This window comes from Lepidochelys olivacea, assembly GCF_965140295.1.
Source record: "Lepidochelys olivacea isolate rLepOli2 genome assembly, chromosome: 24".
NCBI lineage: Eukaryota > Metazoa > Chordata > Testudines > Cheloniidae > Lepidochelys > Lepidochelys olivacea.
Genome location: NC_140434.1, coordinates 1244670 through 1261702, shown reverse-complemented (window position 1 = coordinate 1261702; position 17033 = coordinate 1244670). Strand labels below are relative to the sequence as shown.

Below are 17033 nucleotides of genomic sequence, written 5' to 3'. Positions count from 1 at the left end.
CCCTTTATTTTCCATATCCTGGCACTGCAACAGCTTCCATATTTGCAGATGATTCTGTGCTGCCAACGCCAGCAGGAGGACCAGGTAATGAACCTCTCTGAATGGTAATGCCTTGCCCCTCCCCATGCTGCCCCCTAGGCCCCTCAGCCCCCAATCAGCCCTTCATACGCTCCCGAACCCCCTATGGCCGCACCACCCTGCCAGGCGAGGAGGGAGGCCCCCAGTCAGTAAGTGCGCACACACTCACACCCGCGGCACAGACACACACGCCCATGCTCACACATGCCCGCCCCCACCCCCGGTTCCCTGAGCCGCAGCCCTGGCGGAGCCCTCCAGCTGCTGCTGTGTGGTGGTGTTGGAAGCATTCCTGGTCTGGAGGAAGATGCGCGGAGTGGCTCATGGGGAAGGGGGAGGCGGGGGGCCCAGCTGGGTCGGGGGCTGTGGGCTGGTGTCAGCCTGCTGCGCTGGGCTAGAGCCGTGCCGGGGCGGAGGGCCGCAGCAGGTTGGCACCATAGCTGTCTTGTGCAGCCCAGAGCGATGCTGTGGCCTGGAGCTCACCTGGCATGGTGAGCATGGGGCAGCTCTCCTGGAACTGGTCTCGCAGGTCTGCAGCTCGTGCTGTTAAGCGCCGGTGCGGGACTCCTGGGTTTGAGGGCAAGGCACGGCCTGGCCTGTGGTGCGCAGAGCAGGCCGGGCTCAGGACCCTGGGGATTCTTAGGGCTTCCAGCTCGTCCCAGTAACCCTCTGCTTCCCCTCCAACCCCCCTCAGAGCGGCACCGGACAGCGCAGCCAGGGCAGCTCCATCCCCCAGAAATCCCAGGCCAACAAGTCCGCCTACAACAGCTATAACTGGGGCGCCAACTGAGGCTGCAGCGGCCCTGCGCACCTCGCCACTCGCTTCTGGAAGAGAAACGTACCGAAAACGACGACAAAGGAACCCGGGGAGGAGGGAGCGCCCCCTATCCCCCGGCACAGCGCCAGCAGCCCCCGGGGCAGGCCGGCCACTTGGCTCTGCATTGTGTCTGTTTTCAGCCACCTTTCCTGTTGTATGTAATATAGAATTTGTATTCTCTCTCTCTCTATCTCTCTCTGCATTCAGACTGAACCGTTTGCCGTAGGGGCCTTTTTTGGTTTTTACTCCTTTCTCTCCCCGACTTCTCCCCCATCCTGCTGCCCCCTGACCCTGGTGGACCTAAAGGAGTGGAAAGCTGCAAGCTCACCTACAGCAAACCCCCTTTAATATTAGGAATAAGAACAGTAATTGATATGAACAGCATTGTCCGATGAATTAGTTGAAGTGTTTTTTGTACTGTGTTCTAAATTTAATGGATAAATGTGTCTTGTATATAAAAACAAAAACCCCACGCCGTCCTGGAGTCCTCATTTCCTCAGCACACTCCACTGCTCCCACAAGCCCAGGAGGGTACGTGGAGGGAAACCCCTCTTTATTTTAAGTTCTCCATCTGCCCCCTTCCCTACAGTGGGCCCCAGGCCAGGCCCTTCGCCTCCCCCCTTGCACGCTGTAAGTATATTCTGCTTTTGGGTTTTTTTGGTCTTTTTTTCTATGCAGTCCAGATCTTGTATTTTTCAGTTGGAATTGGTCACTTCAAATGAAGCCCCCGTGCGGGTTATTTACTAAAAGAGAATAAAGATCACAAAGTGATGTGTGTATTTTTTAATACCTACCTTCTGAGCCTTGATCAGGATTTTTGGCACTGGGCCCTGGAGCACGTCATGGATGCTGGAGAGGGAAAGCGGCGGGCCGGGCCCTGTCCCAGTATATTGATGGGTAGTGGAGGAGGCCAGGCCTGCTCCATCTCTGGGCCTGCATGTCCCCTTTTTGTCTTGAGATGCTGACCCCTCCCCTCTGTGGTCCCCAGGCATCTCTGCCCTTTCCAGGGCACTCATCTTGGTGGGCCCAGGTGCAGGCATGTTCTCCTGCCCAAGGCGAAGCAGTCACTGGCTGCAGGCGGTGACCCAATGGGGCTGTTCTCTCATTAGGAGGTCTTTGGTTAGTCCCCACTCCGAGGCTGCCTGTCTACTGCATGCCACTGCCAGATGGGCAGGCCCAACGCCTCCTTACTGCCCCCTGTCTAAGGCTGTGCAGGGGTTCTGGCCTGAGTCCGCCAGGGCCATTCCCCCACTGTGCCTCTGGCAGGGGATGGTGCAGGAGTCTCTTGGGCAGAGGCTGCCACCCAGTGGTGACTAATAGACTAGCTACTGCTGACTTCCCTGCGTGGGGAGGATGGGGCTGGCTTTACAGACCCCATGCTGAAATCCCAGTCTGGCTACGGTGCTGCAGGGCCACAGCTGGGCTGGGTGCGGGGGCCACAGCTGCATGGAGCCAGCTGGCAGCTGCCCAGGCCCTCCTCACCCCCCTCCCCAGTCCCAGCCTTGCCCCAGAGCGTGGGTCCCACCCTCATTTTTTTTCCCAGGGCTCCCGCCTTGCAGTGACCAGTTCTCCTCCTCTCTGTCTTGGAAGCAGTAGGGGCTGGTGGGTTGTGGGACCTGTCTCGGGCTTGGTAAATTGAACAGGCGGTTGGTTGGTCGCACCTTGGTTCGTAATGAAACCTACTGGAGACCAGAGAGCTGACATCAGCCAGGTTTTTTGCTGAAGTCAGTCACGTGGTGCAGCTTTTCGGTGCAGCATGGCTCAGTACGCACCCAAGGTGAAGCTACGTGTGTCCTCCGGGAGCAGGGGTAGGCTGATCTGACACCTTCCAGAACTCGCTACCTGTCCCTAAGGTCCGACCCATCAGTTTGTTCCCTTTCCTTAGCTTCTTGCTCTGTCTGTGCCTTCTCTTCGGTCTGGATACTCGCGTGCGAGGTACTGCTCCAGTGCCCTGCTTGTCCCAGGGCAGAACGTTGCTCTCTGCACCTGTGACAAGTTTCCTGTTTGCTGATACCAAAGCTGACCTCAGCTTTGCAAAGTGCTCTGGGATTCGCAGCCATTTGGGCCCAGGAATGGTTAGAAATCCCTGTGCGTGTTGGCGATGCGTGCTGGTGTATGTGGTGTGAAGAACACAGATTGATGTGATCTACCTGAGCCTGGCCCATAGTGATCAACCTGCTGGGGGCAGGAGCGGCCCCTTCCCCAGTCAGGGGGCTTTGCAGGGGGTGCGAGTGCATGACTGCAGGGGCCTGCGCCAGGCCAGAGCTGTGTGTGGCAGTGGCTAAGAACATCCAGGCTGGCCCTTGGTTCCTCGAGGGGTGTGGCTCCTGCCGGTCCCCTGCCCTTCCCGGTCCCCAGTTGGCGCTGTGCGGGGCCCTCAGCAGCAGGCTCCTGTAGGCTCCAAGCTGCGACCCAGGGGGCAGTTAACCCTTAATAGGGCTCAGGGCAGCTGTTCTTGCAGCAGCAGGACTGTGCAATGGGGGGTGGGGGGCAGACAGGGAGCGAGGGGGGAGCTGTGGCCCGGACACCTCATTGTCTGACAGCCCCTTTACCCCAGCTCGGCTGCACCAAGGGGCTGCGCAGACACCTCCCTGCATGGGAGACCTGCCTCTGGACCACAGTCGTTGGGGCTGGAGCCTCAGCCTGTGGCAGGCCCTGTCGAGAAGGGAAGCCGTAGGCCCAGCGGAAGCAGGCGGGCAGGAAGTCTCCCCTGTACCTTGCTGAGCTGCCCGCAGAGAGCTGGGGGGGGCCTGCCTTTCTAACCCAGAAGCTGCTCAGCCCCCCACGTGCACAGCAACGGATGAGCAAGAGCCTCTTCCGGCTCCGGGCCGCCTGACGGTGCCCCAGTGGGGGAGGGTACAGTGCCGGCTGACTGCACCCCCCGGGCTGGGGCTCTTCTGCAGGGTAAGGCCAGGTCAGACCCGGTGGGGGGCAAAGACTGACCGCGACCTCCCGCTCCTGCCAGCAGTATTGGGGGGAGGGCAGATCCCATGTGCCAGGGGTGCCTTCCCCATGGGAGGACTTTATTGAATATACCCTGGGCAGGACGAATGAGACATGGGGGGAGGTTACCTGGCCCCGTGGCGGTGTGTTTTGGGGTGGGGGCGGTGCTGGGGGGGGCAGTAGAAGGCCAAGCCTGTGCCTGCTCTGCCCCCTGTAATCACAAGTCCTATGGCTGCTCTTCTGGGTGCTGCATGGCAGGACAGTGCCTGTTTTCAGCCTGTCCTCATGGCCGAGTCCCTGCTCCAATCACAGCACCGGGGAGAGGGGAGGTGCGGCCTGTGGTGTGACGGGGAGGGGGCGGCTGGTGGGGGGACACCTGGATGAACCCCAAAGCGCAGCATCCTGGCTACTTGTGGTGCAAGGTACCTGGCACTTCTCTAGATGCGTGTCCTGGCCAAATGGGCTGTTCCCCTCCCCATCCCTTGGTCCCCGGTAGGTGGGTTGGTGCATGATCCCTGCCCTCAACAGCTGGCACTTAAGACACGTTGCCCGGCTCACCATTGGACAGTTCAATCCAAACCTCCGGCTTCTCGCTGCTCCCCGAGAGGAGCAAGGAACAACCTGCTCTCAGCTGCCCTCTGCACACAGCTGGCTAGGTCCAGCACCCCGGGGTGAACGCAGACAGGCCACTTTCATTTGGGGTCCCATGTGCGGGTAGAAAGCTGTAGGGTCTGGGCAACCAGTGCCTGTCAGGGCATGGGGTCTGGCCAGCCAATGCCCATGGTATCTGAGTGACTGGTTCCCATCAGGCCATGGGGGTCCAGGCTGCAAACTTGAAACAGAATAAAACCCCTGTTTTATTTGTTTTTAAATCTCATTACAAATCTGCTGCTGCTGTTTGTTTGTTTGCAAAACTCTTTTTTCCCCTTGAACCAAACCTGGCTCTGGGTGCCGAACGACACCTCACCCCCACCCCGTTCTTCCTGTTCTCCAGCTGCCTGGTTGCATCCCAGAGGTGGCTGAATCCATCGCTGGCTAGTTTGTAAAGTGCTTCTGGATGCAGGATTCAACTGGTGTGGCTAGAGTCCTGCTCACCCAGCAGTGGGCGCTGCCTGCCCTCTCCCAGAGCCTCATCGCTCTCACGGGCCACCAAATCCCAAAGGACACTGGAGTTTGCTCGGTCTAGGTCCCAGCCCCACCCAGAACATGAGACAGACAGCGCCATGCTTGCCCCCTGTCATGCAGGGATTAAATGGCTCCCTCCCATGCCAGGGCAGGTTCTGTCTAGATGGCACCTTAAATAACTCAGTGGCTCTAAAGCACCCGGTGATGACACGCTTGGGGGAGCGAGACTGTGGTGGTGGTTGGGGGTGCCCAGGCCAGGCCATGTCGCACGGAGACGGAGCAGGGTCCTGCAGGTGGAGGGTCCAGGGAATCAACCCCACTTTGGCCTCTGCTTCCAACAGGTCCAGGTGGGACGCAGTAGCCCCAGGCACCCTGCGGTCGGCATCATCTCCTCAGTCGCTGCCCCGGTCCTGTCGGGCGAGGCTAGGAGGCCCCGTCACTCTGGGAAGAAGCCCAGTGCATGGGGGAGCATCCCCCCAGGAGGGACGTGTAGGGATTGGCTGGGAGAGGCTGATGGATCCAGCAGGACCGGCTATGCGGGACCCAGTGGGATCAGCTGGGGATCCCTGAGCCGCCCCGTGGGACTTGGACTCGGAGCTCTCTGACCCGCTGCTGGGAATGGAGCCAGACGCTGCCCAGCCCCCCTGCCTGGGCCCTGGCCCTGGCCAACCTTGTCCTGGGAGCTGGGCTGCCACAGCCAGGCCTCGGAGAGCTGGGAGCGGTGACGTCCCGCAGGGGCCGGGGCCCTCCCGGCTTTTCCAAGTCAGGCCCCTGCAGGAGGCGTCAGCCCAGAGGGCCCTTGGCCTCTCGTGCCTCAGCCTGCAGGAGCGGATCAGACGCTTCCAGAAGAGCTTGGCTGCAAGCGAGGAACCCAGCCCCCGGGCCCCCAGCCCCAGGGCCCGGGGGCGGGCGGGCCAGGAGCCGAGGCCCAGTGGAAGGGACTGGCCGCCCCGCAGGAGTGAGGAGAGCGTCCTGTCCAGCAAGGCCCCAGGCTTGTGCCCCAGCAGCTCCAGGCCCCCTGCCCAAAAGGAGCAGACGGAACCAGCTGGGGAGATGCGGCCTCCGCCCGGCAGGGCCAGGGGCCCCAGCGTGGGGCCAGGCTGCTCTGTGCGGGAGCAGGTTCGCTCCATCGAGCTGCGCTTTGGGGCGAGCCAGGCTCCCTGGGCGGCCGCTGCCCCCCGAGGCAGAAGTGGGCTGACGGGGGCCCCAGCAGCTGGGCCCCAGCGAAGCCGGGCAGCCTGGGGTGGGGAGCAGGAGCCACGGCCCCCTGGGAAAGGGCAACGATTCCCCCAGGGTGGTAGGAAAGACAATGCAGCACTTCGCCTGGGGGCACTGAGGGCAGGAGCCAGAGCTCCAGGGCTGCCCCAGGCCCCCCCAGACGCTGGCAGACCCAAGGCGGCCCAGGGGGAAGGTCCAGCTGGTGAGGGGCTGCCGAGGACCGGGCCTGCTGGGGGGCCATTGCAGAGCCACCTGCCCAGGCGTGGACCCCTGACATCCTCCCTGCTCCCTGCAGAGGGCAGGGCCCCAGAGCCGCCCCCAGCCCTGCCCCTCGCTCCCTGGGGCCTGGGGGAGTCCGACAGGGATGACTCTGACCCCACAGAGTCCTCACTCACCACCCCCAGTGAGCAGAGCCAGCCCCACGGCCGGAGCTTCGCCCTCAGGTGGGTAGCCGTGTTGGAGCCGGCCTTGGGGGTGCTCTGGGGTCTCCCCTCCAAGCCATCCTGGGGCTGGGGAGCTCTCACCCCCTTCTGCTATGCTGGGAGGCCTGGCACCCTACCGGTACCAAAGCCAGGGTCACTCCTGTGCCACGTGCCCCTGGCTGGGTGGCACGTGCCCCTGGCTGGGTGGGTGAACATCGCACTGAGAACCCAACGCAGCCACCCTTGGCAGAGCCGGGCAGGACCCAGGAGCTGAGCGGGAGAGGCAGGGAGCAGGGCTCTGCCAGGGTGGGTGAGGGCCTTTGGGGGGCAGCTGGGGTTGGTGCTGGGTGCCTGAACCCTAGGGAGATAGCGGCAGTGCTGGAGGGTGCGTGTGGGTGCTGGGGGGCAGAGGTGTGAGGTGCTGGGGGCAGTGTTGGGGGTGGGGGATGAGTGCTGGGGAGCAGGGTTGGTGGGGGGCAGGCGTGGGTGCTGGGGGGACAGTATTGGGAGGTGGGAGGTGCCAGGAGCAGTGTTGGGGGGTGGGGGCAGGCGTGGGTGCTGGGGGGCAGTGTTGGGAGGTGGGAGGTGCCGGGAGCAGTGTTGGGGGGTGGGGGCAGGCGTGGGTGCTGGGGGGCAGTGTTGGGAGGTGGGAGGTGCCGGGAGCAGTGTTGGGGGGTGGGTGCTGGGGGGCAGTGTTGGGAGGTGGGGGGCAGGCGTGGGTGCTGGGGGGCAGTGTTGGGGGGTGGGGGCAGGCGTGGGTGCTGGGGGGCAGTGTTGGGAGGTGGGGGGCAGGCGTGGGTGCTGGGGGGCAGTGTTGGGAGGTGGGAGGTGCTGGGGGCAGTGTTGGTGGGGGCAGGTGTGGGTGCTGGGGGCACCATGGGGGGACGGGCCCCTGGCTGTGATGGGGTTTCTCCTGCCCCCAGCCTGGCCGAGCTGATGGAGTTTGGCCTGGACAGGAAGGAGGCGCCCCTGGATGAGGGATGCTCAGCATCACTGAACTCCAGCCTGTCCAGCCTGTCCGTGGTGTCCCTGATCCCAGCCCAGGACCTGGAGCAGCTGCTGCAGGAGGTGAAGGGCCTGGGAGAGGAGAGCCTGCAGGTATGTGCCACCCGAGGGGGCGCCGTCTGTCTGTCTGTCTGTCCCCCTCACCCTGCGCACGGGACCCGTCCTTCCGGCTGGGCCCCAGGCCCCAGGCAGGAACGAGCCAGGTTGGGTGGGGTCAGAGTGAAGAGGCTTGGGCCAGGGCTTCGCGTGTGACAGGGGCTCCCCGTCAGGCCGGGGCTCCCGTGTGACCCCCCTGTTGGGCCAGGGCTCTGTGGCAGGCAGGGGCTCCCCGTGTGACCCCCCTGTTGGGCCGGGGCTCTGTGGCGGGCAGGGGCTCCCCGTGTGACCCCCCTGTTGGGCCGGGGCTCTGTGGCGGGCAGGGGCTCCCCGTGTGACCCCCCCGTCGGGCCGGGGCTCTGTGTTGGGCCGGTCAGGGGCCGGGTAGTTAAAACCGATCCTTCCTGCAGCCTGGGATCCAGCTGCCAGAGGAGCACGGGCCGGCCTGGTGCAGCTGGTGCGGGCGTGTCATTGCCCAGTCCAGGTGCCCAGGTGCAGACCAGGATGGAGGGGAGCCTTGACCCCCACCTCCGGGGTCTGCAGAGACCCTGGCCCCTAACGCGCCTCTCTCCCAGCAGCACCTCAAGGAGATCCAGGTGGTCGTGCTGCACAAGGACGAGGGGGCCGAGCTGGGCTTCAGCGTCGCAGGGGGGAGCGACCAGCACGAGAGGGTGACGGTGAGTGCCGGGGTCCCCCAGGGAGCAGCAGGGGGAGGGGAGCCTGGGGCCGGCAGGATGAGAGTGGAGGGTGGGCTTTGACTCTAGGGGCTAATGCAGCTCCCTGCCCTGATTCCCTGCAGATCCACCGCGTCTTTGCCAGCGGCCTGGCCGCCCAGGAGGGCACCATCCAGCCGGGGGATGAGGTTCTCTCCATCGACGGGCACTCGCTGACAGGCTGCAGCCATGGGGAGGCGCTGCAAAGGCTGCACCGGGCCCAGGCCGCCCGGCAGGCCATTGTGGTGCTGCGGAAGGGGGCAGTGGATGGGCTCCCCAACGGCTCCCTCCCAGCGCCGGTCCCACAGCCCCCTCCATCAGCACCGGGTGAGTGACGGCCAGACAGGGCCCTGAGCTGAGCAGGGAGGGGCTGGCGTCTGACAGCTCCATCTGTCTGTCTCCCCGCAGACGCCACGGTGAGGCCCATGCAGGTGGTGAAAGATGCCAACGGACTCAGATTCAGCCTGGATGGGGGACGGGGGTCGCTGTAGGGGGACAGGCCACTGACCGTCAAGAAGATCTTCCAGGGTGAGAGACCGGGGGTGCGGGGGGGGGGGGGGCAGCGTAGGGGTCAGGGCTGCGGAGCTGGCCGAGATGGAGAGGGAGGGAGACAGCGGCGGGGGGAGGCTGACTGGCGAGGGGGGGGCGCTCTGCTCAGGAGCAGCTCCCAGCCCGTCGCTGCCCTGCGGGTCCCAGCACCTGTGTCATCAGGGGGGCCTGGCTGTACCGTCCCAGCAGCCCCACTGGGGAGAGGACTCAGGGACAAAGCCACCCATTGCAAGCAGAGAAATCCCCCCGCCTCCCGGGCCCTCCCTGCAGTGTGTCTCTCCCCATGGGCCCTGGGCCCTGCTTCATCACCCTGGCTGCATGTGGACCCAGTGCAGTCCCCAACACGACATGCCAGCAGCCCCTCGATCCAGGTCCCAGGGTCCAGGCTCGTCACCCTGGTGTCTCCTGCAGGGGGCCCTAAGGACCTACTGCAGCCTGGGGACGAGCTGCTCCAGATCGGGGAGAGGAGCCTGCAGGGGCTGATGTGGCTCGAGGCCTGGCAGCTCATCAGGGCCCTGCCCATGGACCCGTCCAGCTCCTCGTGAGAAAGAGGGGGAAGCCCTGATGGCCGTGAGATCTGCACCCAGACTGGACTTGAGCCCCCAACAGCGCTGGCATCTCCAGATGGCTGGGGCAGACACAGACATGGTTTTCTCTGCTGGGGTCTTGTTTCCTGGGCCTCAGTTTCCCTGTTCATAGAATGAGGAACATAATCCTGCCTTCGTCTGGCCTGTTTATATCACGAGCACTTCAGGGCAGGGACAGTCCCTGGGTGACTGGGCTGCGCCCAACGGGCCCTGATTTGGGTGGGGATCTGGCATGATGGGGACCCTGATCTCGCTCAGGATCTGTGCCACGCTCAGCACAAGGGGTGCTTTGATTTCGGCTGGGGTCTGTGCATGCCCAGCAGAAGGGGCTCCCTGGTCTCGGTGTCTGGGCCGCGCCCGGCATGACAGAGCCTTGCTCTTGGTGGGGACCACGCCCAGCACAAGGGGCCCCGCTCTCTCTGGGGTGGGGGCCGCGCCCGGCACAAGGGGCCCCGCTCTCTTTGGGGTGGGGGCCGCGCCCGGCACAAGGGCCCCATCTCTCTGGGGTGCGGGCCGCGCCCAGCACAAGGGCCCCATCTCTCTGGGGTGGGGGCCGCGCCCGGCACAAGGGGCCCCGCTCGCTCTGGGGTGGGGGCCGCGCCCGGCACAAGGGCCCCATCTCTCTGGGGTGGGGGCTGCGCCCAGCACAAGGGCCCCATCTCTCTGGGGTGGGGGCCGCGTCCGGCACAAGGGGCCCCGCTCTATCTGGGGTGGGGGCCGCGCCCGGCACAAGGGCCCCATCTCTCTGGGGTGGGGGCCGCGCCCGGCACAAGGGGCCCCGCTCTCTCTGGGGTGGGGGCCGCGCCCGGCACAAGGGGCCCCGCTCGCTCTGGGGTGGGGGCCGCGCCCGGCACAAGGGCCCCATCTCTCTGGGGTGGGGGCCGCGCCCGGCACAAGGGCCCCATCTCTCTGGGGTGCGGGCCGCGCCCGGCACAAGGGGCCCATCTCTCTGGGGTGGGGGCAGCGCCCGGCACAAGGGGCCCCATCTCTCTGGGGTGGGGGCAGCGCCCGGCACAAGGGGCCCATCTCTCTGGGGTGGGGGCCGCGCCCGGCACAAGGGGCCCCATCTCTCTGGGGTGGGAGCCGCGCCCGGCACAAGGGGCCCCATCTCTCTGGGGTGGGGGCCGCGCCCGGCACAAGGGGCCCCGCTCGCTCTGGGGTGGGGGCCGCGCCCGGCACAAGGGCCCCATCTCTCTGGGGTGGGGGCCGCGCCCGGCACAAGGGGCCCCGCTCTCTCTGGGGTGGGGGCCGCGCCCGGCACAAGGCCCCATCTCTCTGGGGTGGGGGCCGCGCCCGGCACAAGGGGCCCCGCTCTCTCTGGGGTGGGGGCCGCGCCCGGCACAAGGGCCCCATCTCTCTGGGGTGCGGGCCGCGCCCGGCACAAGGGGCCCCGCTCTCTCTGGGGTGGGGGCCGCGCCCAGCACAAGGGGCCCCATCTCTCTGGGGTGGGGGCCGCGCCCGGCACAAGGGCCCCATCTCTCTGAGGTGGGGGCCCCGCTCTCTCTGGGGTGGGGGCCGCGCCCGGCACAAGGGCCCCATCTCTCTGGGGTGGGGGCCCCGCTCTCTCTGGGGTGGGGGCCCTGCTCTCTCTGGGGTGGGGGCCGCGCCTGGCACAAGGGGCCCCGCTCTCTCTGGGGTGGGGGCCGCGCCCGGCACAAGGGCCCCATTTCTCTGGGGTGGGGGCCGCGCCCGGCACAAGGGGCCCCATCTCTCTGGGGTGGGGGCCCCGCTCTCTCTGGGGCTGGGCGAGACATGGCGGGGGAGGGGTAACAAGTACACACATAAAAGGCAGAACAATGGGATGTGTGTGTGCTTTTTACAAGTTGTTACTTTTATTGTTTATGCTAATTTCTGGGGGGCGGGGCGGGAATCCCACGTGTCCCGGTTTGACCCGCCCTCTGCGACCCAAACACAACAACGGGAGGGGCGGGGCCCGGCAGCTGCGCGGGAGAAAAAACCCACAACATTTCACGACTCTTGCGTGATTTGCTTTACGGCGACAGCGGCTGCCTCGGTTTACGGCAGGAGGGAGACTAGGAGCACGACGTGGGAGGTTGCGCTTTGCGGCGGCGCGCCCGAGGAGCGCGGGGAATCGCCCGAGCGTCGGGCCGGTGTCGCTTTACGGCGGCGCGGCGCCACTCAGGCCGCAATCGCCTCCCCGCGACAGGGGGCGGCCGCGCTTTGCGGTAGAGGCGGCAGCGCGACAGAGGAGCCGTCTGGCTTTACGGCAGTAGCGGGATGAGCCTTTACGAGCTGTTCCGCGGGTTCTTCGGCTTCCCGCGGGGCCGCAGGTTCGAGACGCGGAGCCGCCTGGAGCAGCAACGTCCCGCCCGCCGGGCTCGGCCCCCCATGGCCCCCCGGCCCGAGCCCAGCAACCATCTCCCCGGAGCCTGGCCCCCCCCGTGGCCCCTGGAGCCTGGCCTCGGGCCCCCCCCGTGGCCCCCGGAGCCTGGCCCCGCCCCCCACTCGGCCCCCCCCCAGAGCCTGGCCCCCGCCCCCCACTCGGGCCCCCCCGTGGCCCCAGGAGCCTGGCCCCGCCCCCTCCTCGGCCCCCCCCTCATCAGCCTGGGGAAGGCCCCCAGAGGTGCCCTGCCTCGGGAGTGGGACATTCCCCCAGAGGTGGGGGGGCTCTTCCCTGGGTGGGGGGGCTCTTCCCTGGGTGGGGGGGCCCTTCCCTCCTAATGCTGATGCCCTTTGCCATGACTCCTTCTCTTCTCCACCCCCCTCATAGGCCCCGAGACCCTTTCTTCGGGGGCATCACCCGGGATGAGGATGAGGAGGACGAATATGATGAAGACGGGGGCCCCTCATTTGGGGTGCGCCCCACCGAGGACTTTGGGTTCAGCTTCAGCGGGATGCGCTTCCATGACAACTTCGGCTTTGGCGAGCTTTTCCGTGACTTTAACGAGCTCTTCAACGAGATGGGGGCCTGGACTCTGCCCTGCCAGCCTTTCGGTAGGGTGCTGCGCCAGGCCGGGAGCAGGGCTGGGATCGGCAGGGTCCAGGGGCTGCTGCTGGGCCTTTCTCTGTATGGGGCTGGGATCGGCTCTGAGCAGACAGCTTCATCGACCGTGGTTTCTCTAGCCCCTGCTGTTTATGATTGGCATCCTCTGCTGGAGTGAGCGCGTAGAGATAATGGGCTGCGAGTCAGGATTGAGGGGCACCAGCAGCCCTGCGGTGGAGGTAGCCCAGGGTTGGGACAGCAGCATGGGGGGATACACGTCACGGCTGAGGGCCGTTGTTAGAACAGGGGTGTGATGTGCTGCTTTCCCTCTCTGCTCCCTAGAGCTTCCTGCCACTGAGGCTGCCCCAGCTGCCTCGGGCCACTTGAGTGAGGAGCAGAAACGGCGGGCGCTGCGGGACTCGATGCTCAAATATCCAGACAGTCACCAGCCCAGGATCTCTGAAGAGGGCACAGTCCCTGGGAGGGACTTGGGGGATGGTGCGGGCCTGGCAGCCCCAGGCGTGAAGCCTTGGCAGCCGTTTGCTGGGGTGAGTGAACACGCGAGCTCCAGCTCAGGGATGCAGCTCGCAGCCTTCACGTCTGGGTCTCACAGCAGCCATCTCTCTCTCATTGCTAGCATGGCAGGGGCGCTGCCCATGCTCTCTGTCAGTACCTCCTTAGGGATAGCAGAGGCCCTCCTGGCAGGTGCTAGCATAAGCTGCTGGGCAGAGGCCTCCCCAGAAGGTAAGGCAGGTCTGTAACAAGCCATCAGAGGCCCCATCGCTTGCTCTGTATGCCACTGTAATGCCCCCACCCCTGTTAACTGGCTCTTTGCTTTCCATAATAGCTGGGAGAGATGCATCCGGCTCCCCCGAGTGCCAGAGAGGACAAAGGTCAGTGCCGATCGAGTCTGGTGGCAGCTTGTGCCCTGCGGGGACTGCATGATGATCTGAGCTTTGGGAGGAGGGTGCAGCTGGGACCCCCAGCCTGGCAGAGAGGCCAGGCCAGGCTGTGCTGGCTGTGGTAGGTGCTGTTCCAGAGCTCTCTGGACTGGGAGGGGACATCAGAGCCCTGAGACCCAAACTGCTGCACAGTCTGAGGCGGGTGCCCCAGCAGGTGGTTTGGCACGTGAGACACATCTTGGTGTTGCTGCTGCAGCGCCCCACTCTCTCCCGGGCCCTTCCCAGGATGGGGTCCCTGAGCTCCTGGAGGGAGATGCTTTGCCTGTGCTCCTGCCTTATGCACGTCCATCCTCTGCACAGATCTGGATTCCCGAGTCTCCTCGGAGGGGCTGGAGACGGTCCTGAGACCAGGCGAGCCAAAGGCCCACTCTTATTTCCAGAGCGTGTCCGTCACCACGGTGACGGGGCCCGATGGGGTGAGTGCTGCAGGGCCAGGGATCACAGGAGTGACTCCTCGGGGCTGTGTCGGGAAGGGCCGTCTCCTCTTCTCTCATTAGGGGCTTGCAAACGTGGTCCTGGGAGCGGGGTGTGTTCAGTGTGGCTCCTGCAGGCGGCAGGTGCGGCCCTCAGTGCAGTCACAGTTCCCACCCTGCACTGCCTGCCATGCCTCCTGGCTGCCGGTGACTTGGGCTTCTGCGGAGGGGCAGGGCTGCTCCAGGCTGGGTGTGACAAGGGCCTGCTGTCCCGTCCTCAGACCGTGGAGGAGCGTCGGACAGTGCAGGACAGTCAGGGGCGCAGAGAGACCGTCGTCACCCGCCGCAGAGGAGACCAGACCCTTGTCACCACCATCCCGGAGGGCGGGCAGGGCAAGGACCCTCGGGAGGAGGACACCATCCCAGATGACGGTGAGTGTGGACCAGGTGCTTCCTGTGTGGTGGGGCTGGGGGCAGGTGGTGATTGGAGCCAGTGGGGGAGTTAGGAAGAGGGCCAGGCCCAGCAGGGTTCTTGGGGACTGTCTGGGAGCGCCCAGCTCCACTGATCCCTTTCTTCTTTTCTCCAGAGGAGCTGGCGCAGTTTGTGGGTGACTGGCAGCAGCAGAGGAGGCTCCGCACTCCAGACCTGGGCGACCCCTTCTCCTTCCTGGAGACCTTCTTCCGTGGCTGGTTCTCAAGCCGATAGCCCTGGCCTCCCTCGGAGCATCCCTGGGAGTCTCCGTACGTAACCCTGGGAGAGGGAGTGCCAGGCACAGACATCCCTACTTCCTAGGCACTGGAAGAGGGCGTCTTTCCAGTCTGCAGTGCCAGGGGAGAGGCCAGCTCCTCAGGGCCTGGGCCCAGGCTGTGGCAGCCGCTTGGGGGCTCTCGGATGGGGGAGGAAGAAGCCCTGTTGAGTCTCCTGTGCTTAGGGTGGGGCAGCAGGCTCAGGGAAGGGGTGTTGATAGTTCACCTGGTCCAACAGGTGGGGGCTGGCTGGCTGGTGGCTCTGCCCCATTGCAAGCCTGGCAGGTGCTTGCTCCCTTGGCTGTAGGGGACACCTGCCGTTCTTCTGGGTCTGCTGCTGGATGTGGGGGTGAGCACCAGGGGGCACTTTCACTCCAGCTGCCCTATATTGCAGGCATGTCTGAACCCCAGCAGCGAAACCCGAGGCTACGCCAGGCCCTGGTACCCTGTGCTGGACGGGCTGCCTGCTTTCCAGGGGGATCACTGAGCTGCAGTCCCCTCCTGCCCCTGCGGGGGGTGCCACGTACATGCAGAGGAATAAAGTCCATTTATGCCACAGGCTTGATGTGAGCTGTTTGGGAGCGCCTGGTACCCACCAGTGCAGGGCAGAGCCCCTGTGCCACTCACTCTGGGGGAGCTAGAGTAGAGAGGGAACCAGTCCTGGGTGCTCGAAGGGTTGGCACCTCCCCTCTCATTTGCAGCCACTGGCAGGAGTGAGGTGGGGTTGGTGGCCTGCCTGGGCACAGGGCTGGCACCTGCCAGTGGGAAGTGATGGGCATGCACCAGCTCTGAGGGCTGTGTGGCTCTGGGAGAATGGAGACCCCTTAGCCGGGTGCTCAAGGCAGCAGCCGCTGGCGCTGAGCCTGGGGCGAGGGCACGGCCCTAGGTGTGGGCAGCGGGGCTGTTCAGGGACAGAGCTCAAGCTTTCCCCAGCTGCTGGAGCATCCCCTGAGGGGTGGAGAACCCTCGGCCCAGAGGCGAACACCCCTGTGGCAAACGGCTCAGGGGCATTGCTGGCAGCAGGGCCTGCCCACCCTGGCTCTGTGCCTTCCTGCCTGCACTGCCCCTACCTAAGCCAGCTAATTACACACACCCTGGCTCTGCTAACACCTCCCCTGGGCCCTTCTCTGGGGCTGGGGCTGTTCCAAGGCCAGTTTAATTAGCGCTCCTGAAATGCCAGAGCCGTCTGCCTGGCACGTTGCAGTCAGGGCAGGGACAAGCTGCAGGAGGAGCAGGTCAGGACTGAAGAGCACAGCAGTGTGGTGGGAGCCTACACAGTACTCAGCAAGACCCATATGGACTGATCAGGGGTATAAACGTTGGGCACTCTGACCCATTTGGGGGTCATCAAACCCCTTGCTGCTGTAGGGAGGAGGTTGCTGTCCCTGCCCCAGGATCATAGTGGGGCTTATCTGTGTGTGTGTGTCTGCGATGAAGTGGGACTGTTCTTAATGTTTCCTCTGAATAGTGTGGGGGTGCCTCAGTTTCCCCTAGGCAATTCTTAAGTCTCTAGGGGGTGGGATAAGGGGGTGTAATTGTTGCAGAGCAAAGGGCCAGGGTACCTAAATGGCCGACATTCTGTCTCCTGGCAACTGATGGCCTGGGCCCTTCCCCCCTGCCAGGTGAGAGCTAAAGGGTTGGAGAACAAAGGAATCAGGTGGCCTCCTGGCCGGGGAAAGGGACAAAGCCCAGAGGAGGAGGGGCTGGAGGGAGTTTCAGTTTGCGTCTGGCTGGGACATGGAGTGAAGTGCAGACGGTGTTGTCTAGCTCACTGCCCCCCAAAATGGACCTGGCTGAGGGGTCCTGTTCTCTGCTACAAGCTCTGTGTTAGACCTTGTCCCTGTCGTCTAATAAACCTTCAGTTTTGCTGGCTGGCTGAGAGTCACGTCTGACTGCGGAGCTGGAGGGCAGGACCCTCTGGCTTCCCTGGGGACCCCGCCTGGGCAGACTTGCTGTGGGAAGCGCACGGAGGGGCAGAGGAGGCTGAAGGCTCTGAGGTCAGACCCAGGAAGGGGGAAGCCAGGTGAGCTGTGTGGCCTGAAGACAGGCTGCTGCCAGAGAGGAGACTTCCCCAGGGTCCTGCCTGGCTTTATGGGGAGCAGGTCCAGAGCATCGCCTGGGGACTCCGGGACAGTGTCCAAGCACCCTGCGGTTGTGGGGAACATCAGGGTCCCAGGAACGCTGTTGATTTCGCTGCAGAGGCCGGGAGGCAGCGCGTGTCCCCAATGAGCCCCGGAGAGGAGTCATAGGGAACCCCGGTGCATGAGGTCTGACCTCATGCCACGAGGCGCTGAGCATCCTGGGTACTGCTATGCTATAACTCGCCTCTGGGGGCATGGAGCTGAGAGGCAGTCTGTGCTGAGACCATGCCACCCACCCTGCTGGGGGCACCATGCAGGGCAGGCTGCTGCAGCCCC

The 17033-nt window shown here is 64.9% G+C and overlaps 3 protein-coding genes across 26 annotated transcripts in view; all 3 read left to right on the top strand.

The window, feature by feature from the left end:
* The window catches only part of UBAP2L (ubiquitin associated protein 2 like), a 43923-nt gene extending 42260 nt beyond the window's left edge, over positions 1-1663 (top strand). For 15 of the 23 annotated variants that reach the window (XM_084613894.1, XM_084613914.1, XM_084613904.1 and 12 more), the window contains 2 exons: positions 34-84; positions 770-1663. In XM_084613894.1, the coding sequence (XP_084470020.1) occupies positions 34-84; positions 770-865 (147 nt within the window). In that variant the 3' untranslated portion in view covers positions 866-1663. The remainder of the gene's footprint in view (positions 1-33; positions 85-769) is intronic. The other 8 variants (XM_084613911.1, XM_084613908.1, XM_084613909.1 and 5 more) reach the window with 2 other exon arrangements.
* Positions 1664-3647: 1984 nt separating this feature from the next.
* On the top strand, positions 3648-9623 carry LOC311512728 (uncharacterized protein). Its single transcript, XM_084614070.1, has 7 exons — positions 3648-3796; positions 5302-6621; positions 7524-7698; positions 8280-8378; positions 8501-8741; positions 8823-8942; positions 9375-9623. Exons 2-6 carry the CDS (start codon positions 5579-5581, stop codon positions 8903-8905), a joined length of 1641 nt encoding a protein of 546 aa, XP_084470196.1. The 5' UTR covers positions 3648-3796; positions 5302-5578; the 3' UTR covers positions 8906-8942; positions 9375-9623.
* A 1946-nt stretch (positions 9624-11569) lies between these two features.
* HAX1 (HCLS1 associated protein X-1) lies at positions 11570-16490 on the top strand. Of its 2 annotated transcripts, XM_084613265.1 has the most exons (8): positions 11585-11841; positions 12282-12505; positions 12837-13042; positions 13342-13387; positions 13757-13872; positions 14151-14301; positions 14457-14610; positions 15011-15174. In XM_084613265.1, the coding sequence occupies exons 1-7, from the start codon at positions 11789-11791 to the stop codon at positions 14573-14575; spliced, it is 915 nt and encodes a 304-aa protein (XP_084469391.1). In that variant the 5' UTR covers positions 11585-11788; the 3' UTR covers positions 14576-14610; positions 15011-15174. The 2 variants fall into 2 exon arrangements, with proteins under 2 accessions (XP_084469392.1, XP_084469391.1); XM_084613266.1 differs by lacking the exon at positions 14457-14610 and having other exon boundaries at positions 11570-11841; positions 15011-16490.
* The last annotated feature ends 543 nt before the right edge of the window (positions 16491-17033 follow it).

Bases quoted from the DNA above. Each gene is read 5' to 3' on its own strand.
- LOC311512728 (XM_084614070.1), top strand. From the start codon at position 5,579: ATGGAGCCAGACGCTGCCCAGCCCCCCTGCCTGGGCCCTGGCCCTGGC. The intron at 7,699-8,279 runs GTATGTGCCACC...CTCTCCCAGCAG, and splicing joins TGGGAGAGGAGAGCCTGCAG to CACCTCAAGGAGATCCAGGT. The intron at 8,742-8,822 runs GTGAGTGACGGC...GTCTCCCCGCAG, and splicing joins GCCCCCTCCATCAGCACCGG to ACGCCACGGTGAGGCCCATG.
- HAX1 (XM_084613266.1), top strand. From the start codon at position 11,789: ATGAGCCTTTACGAGCTGTTCCGCGGGTTCTTCGGCTTCCCGCGGGGC. The intron at 12,506-12,836 runs GTAGGGTGCTGC...TCTGCTCCCTAG, and splicing joins TCTGCCCTGCCAGCCTTTCG to AGCTTCCTGCCACTGAGGCT. The intron at 13,388-13,756 runs GTCAGTGCCGAT...TCCTCTGCACAG, and splicing joins GAGTGCCAGAGAGGACAAAG to ATCTGGATTCCCGAGTCTCC.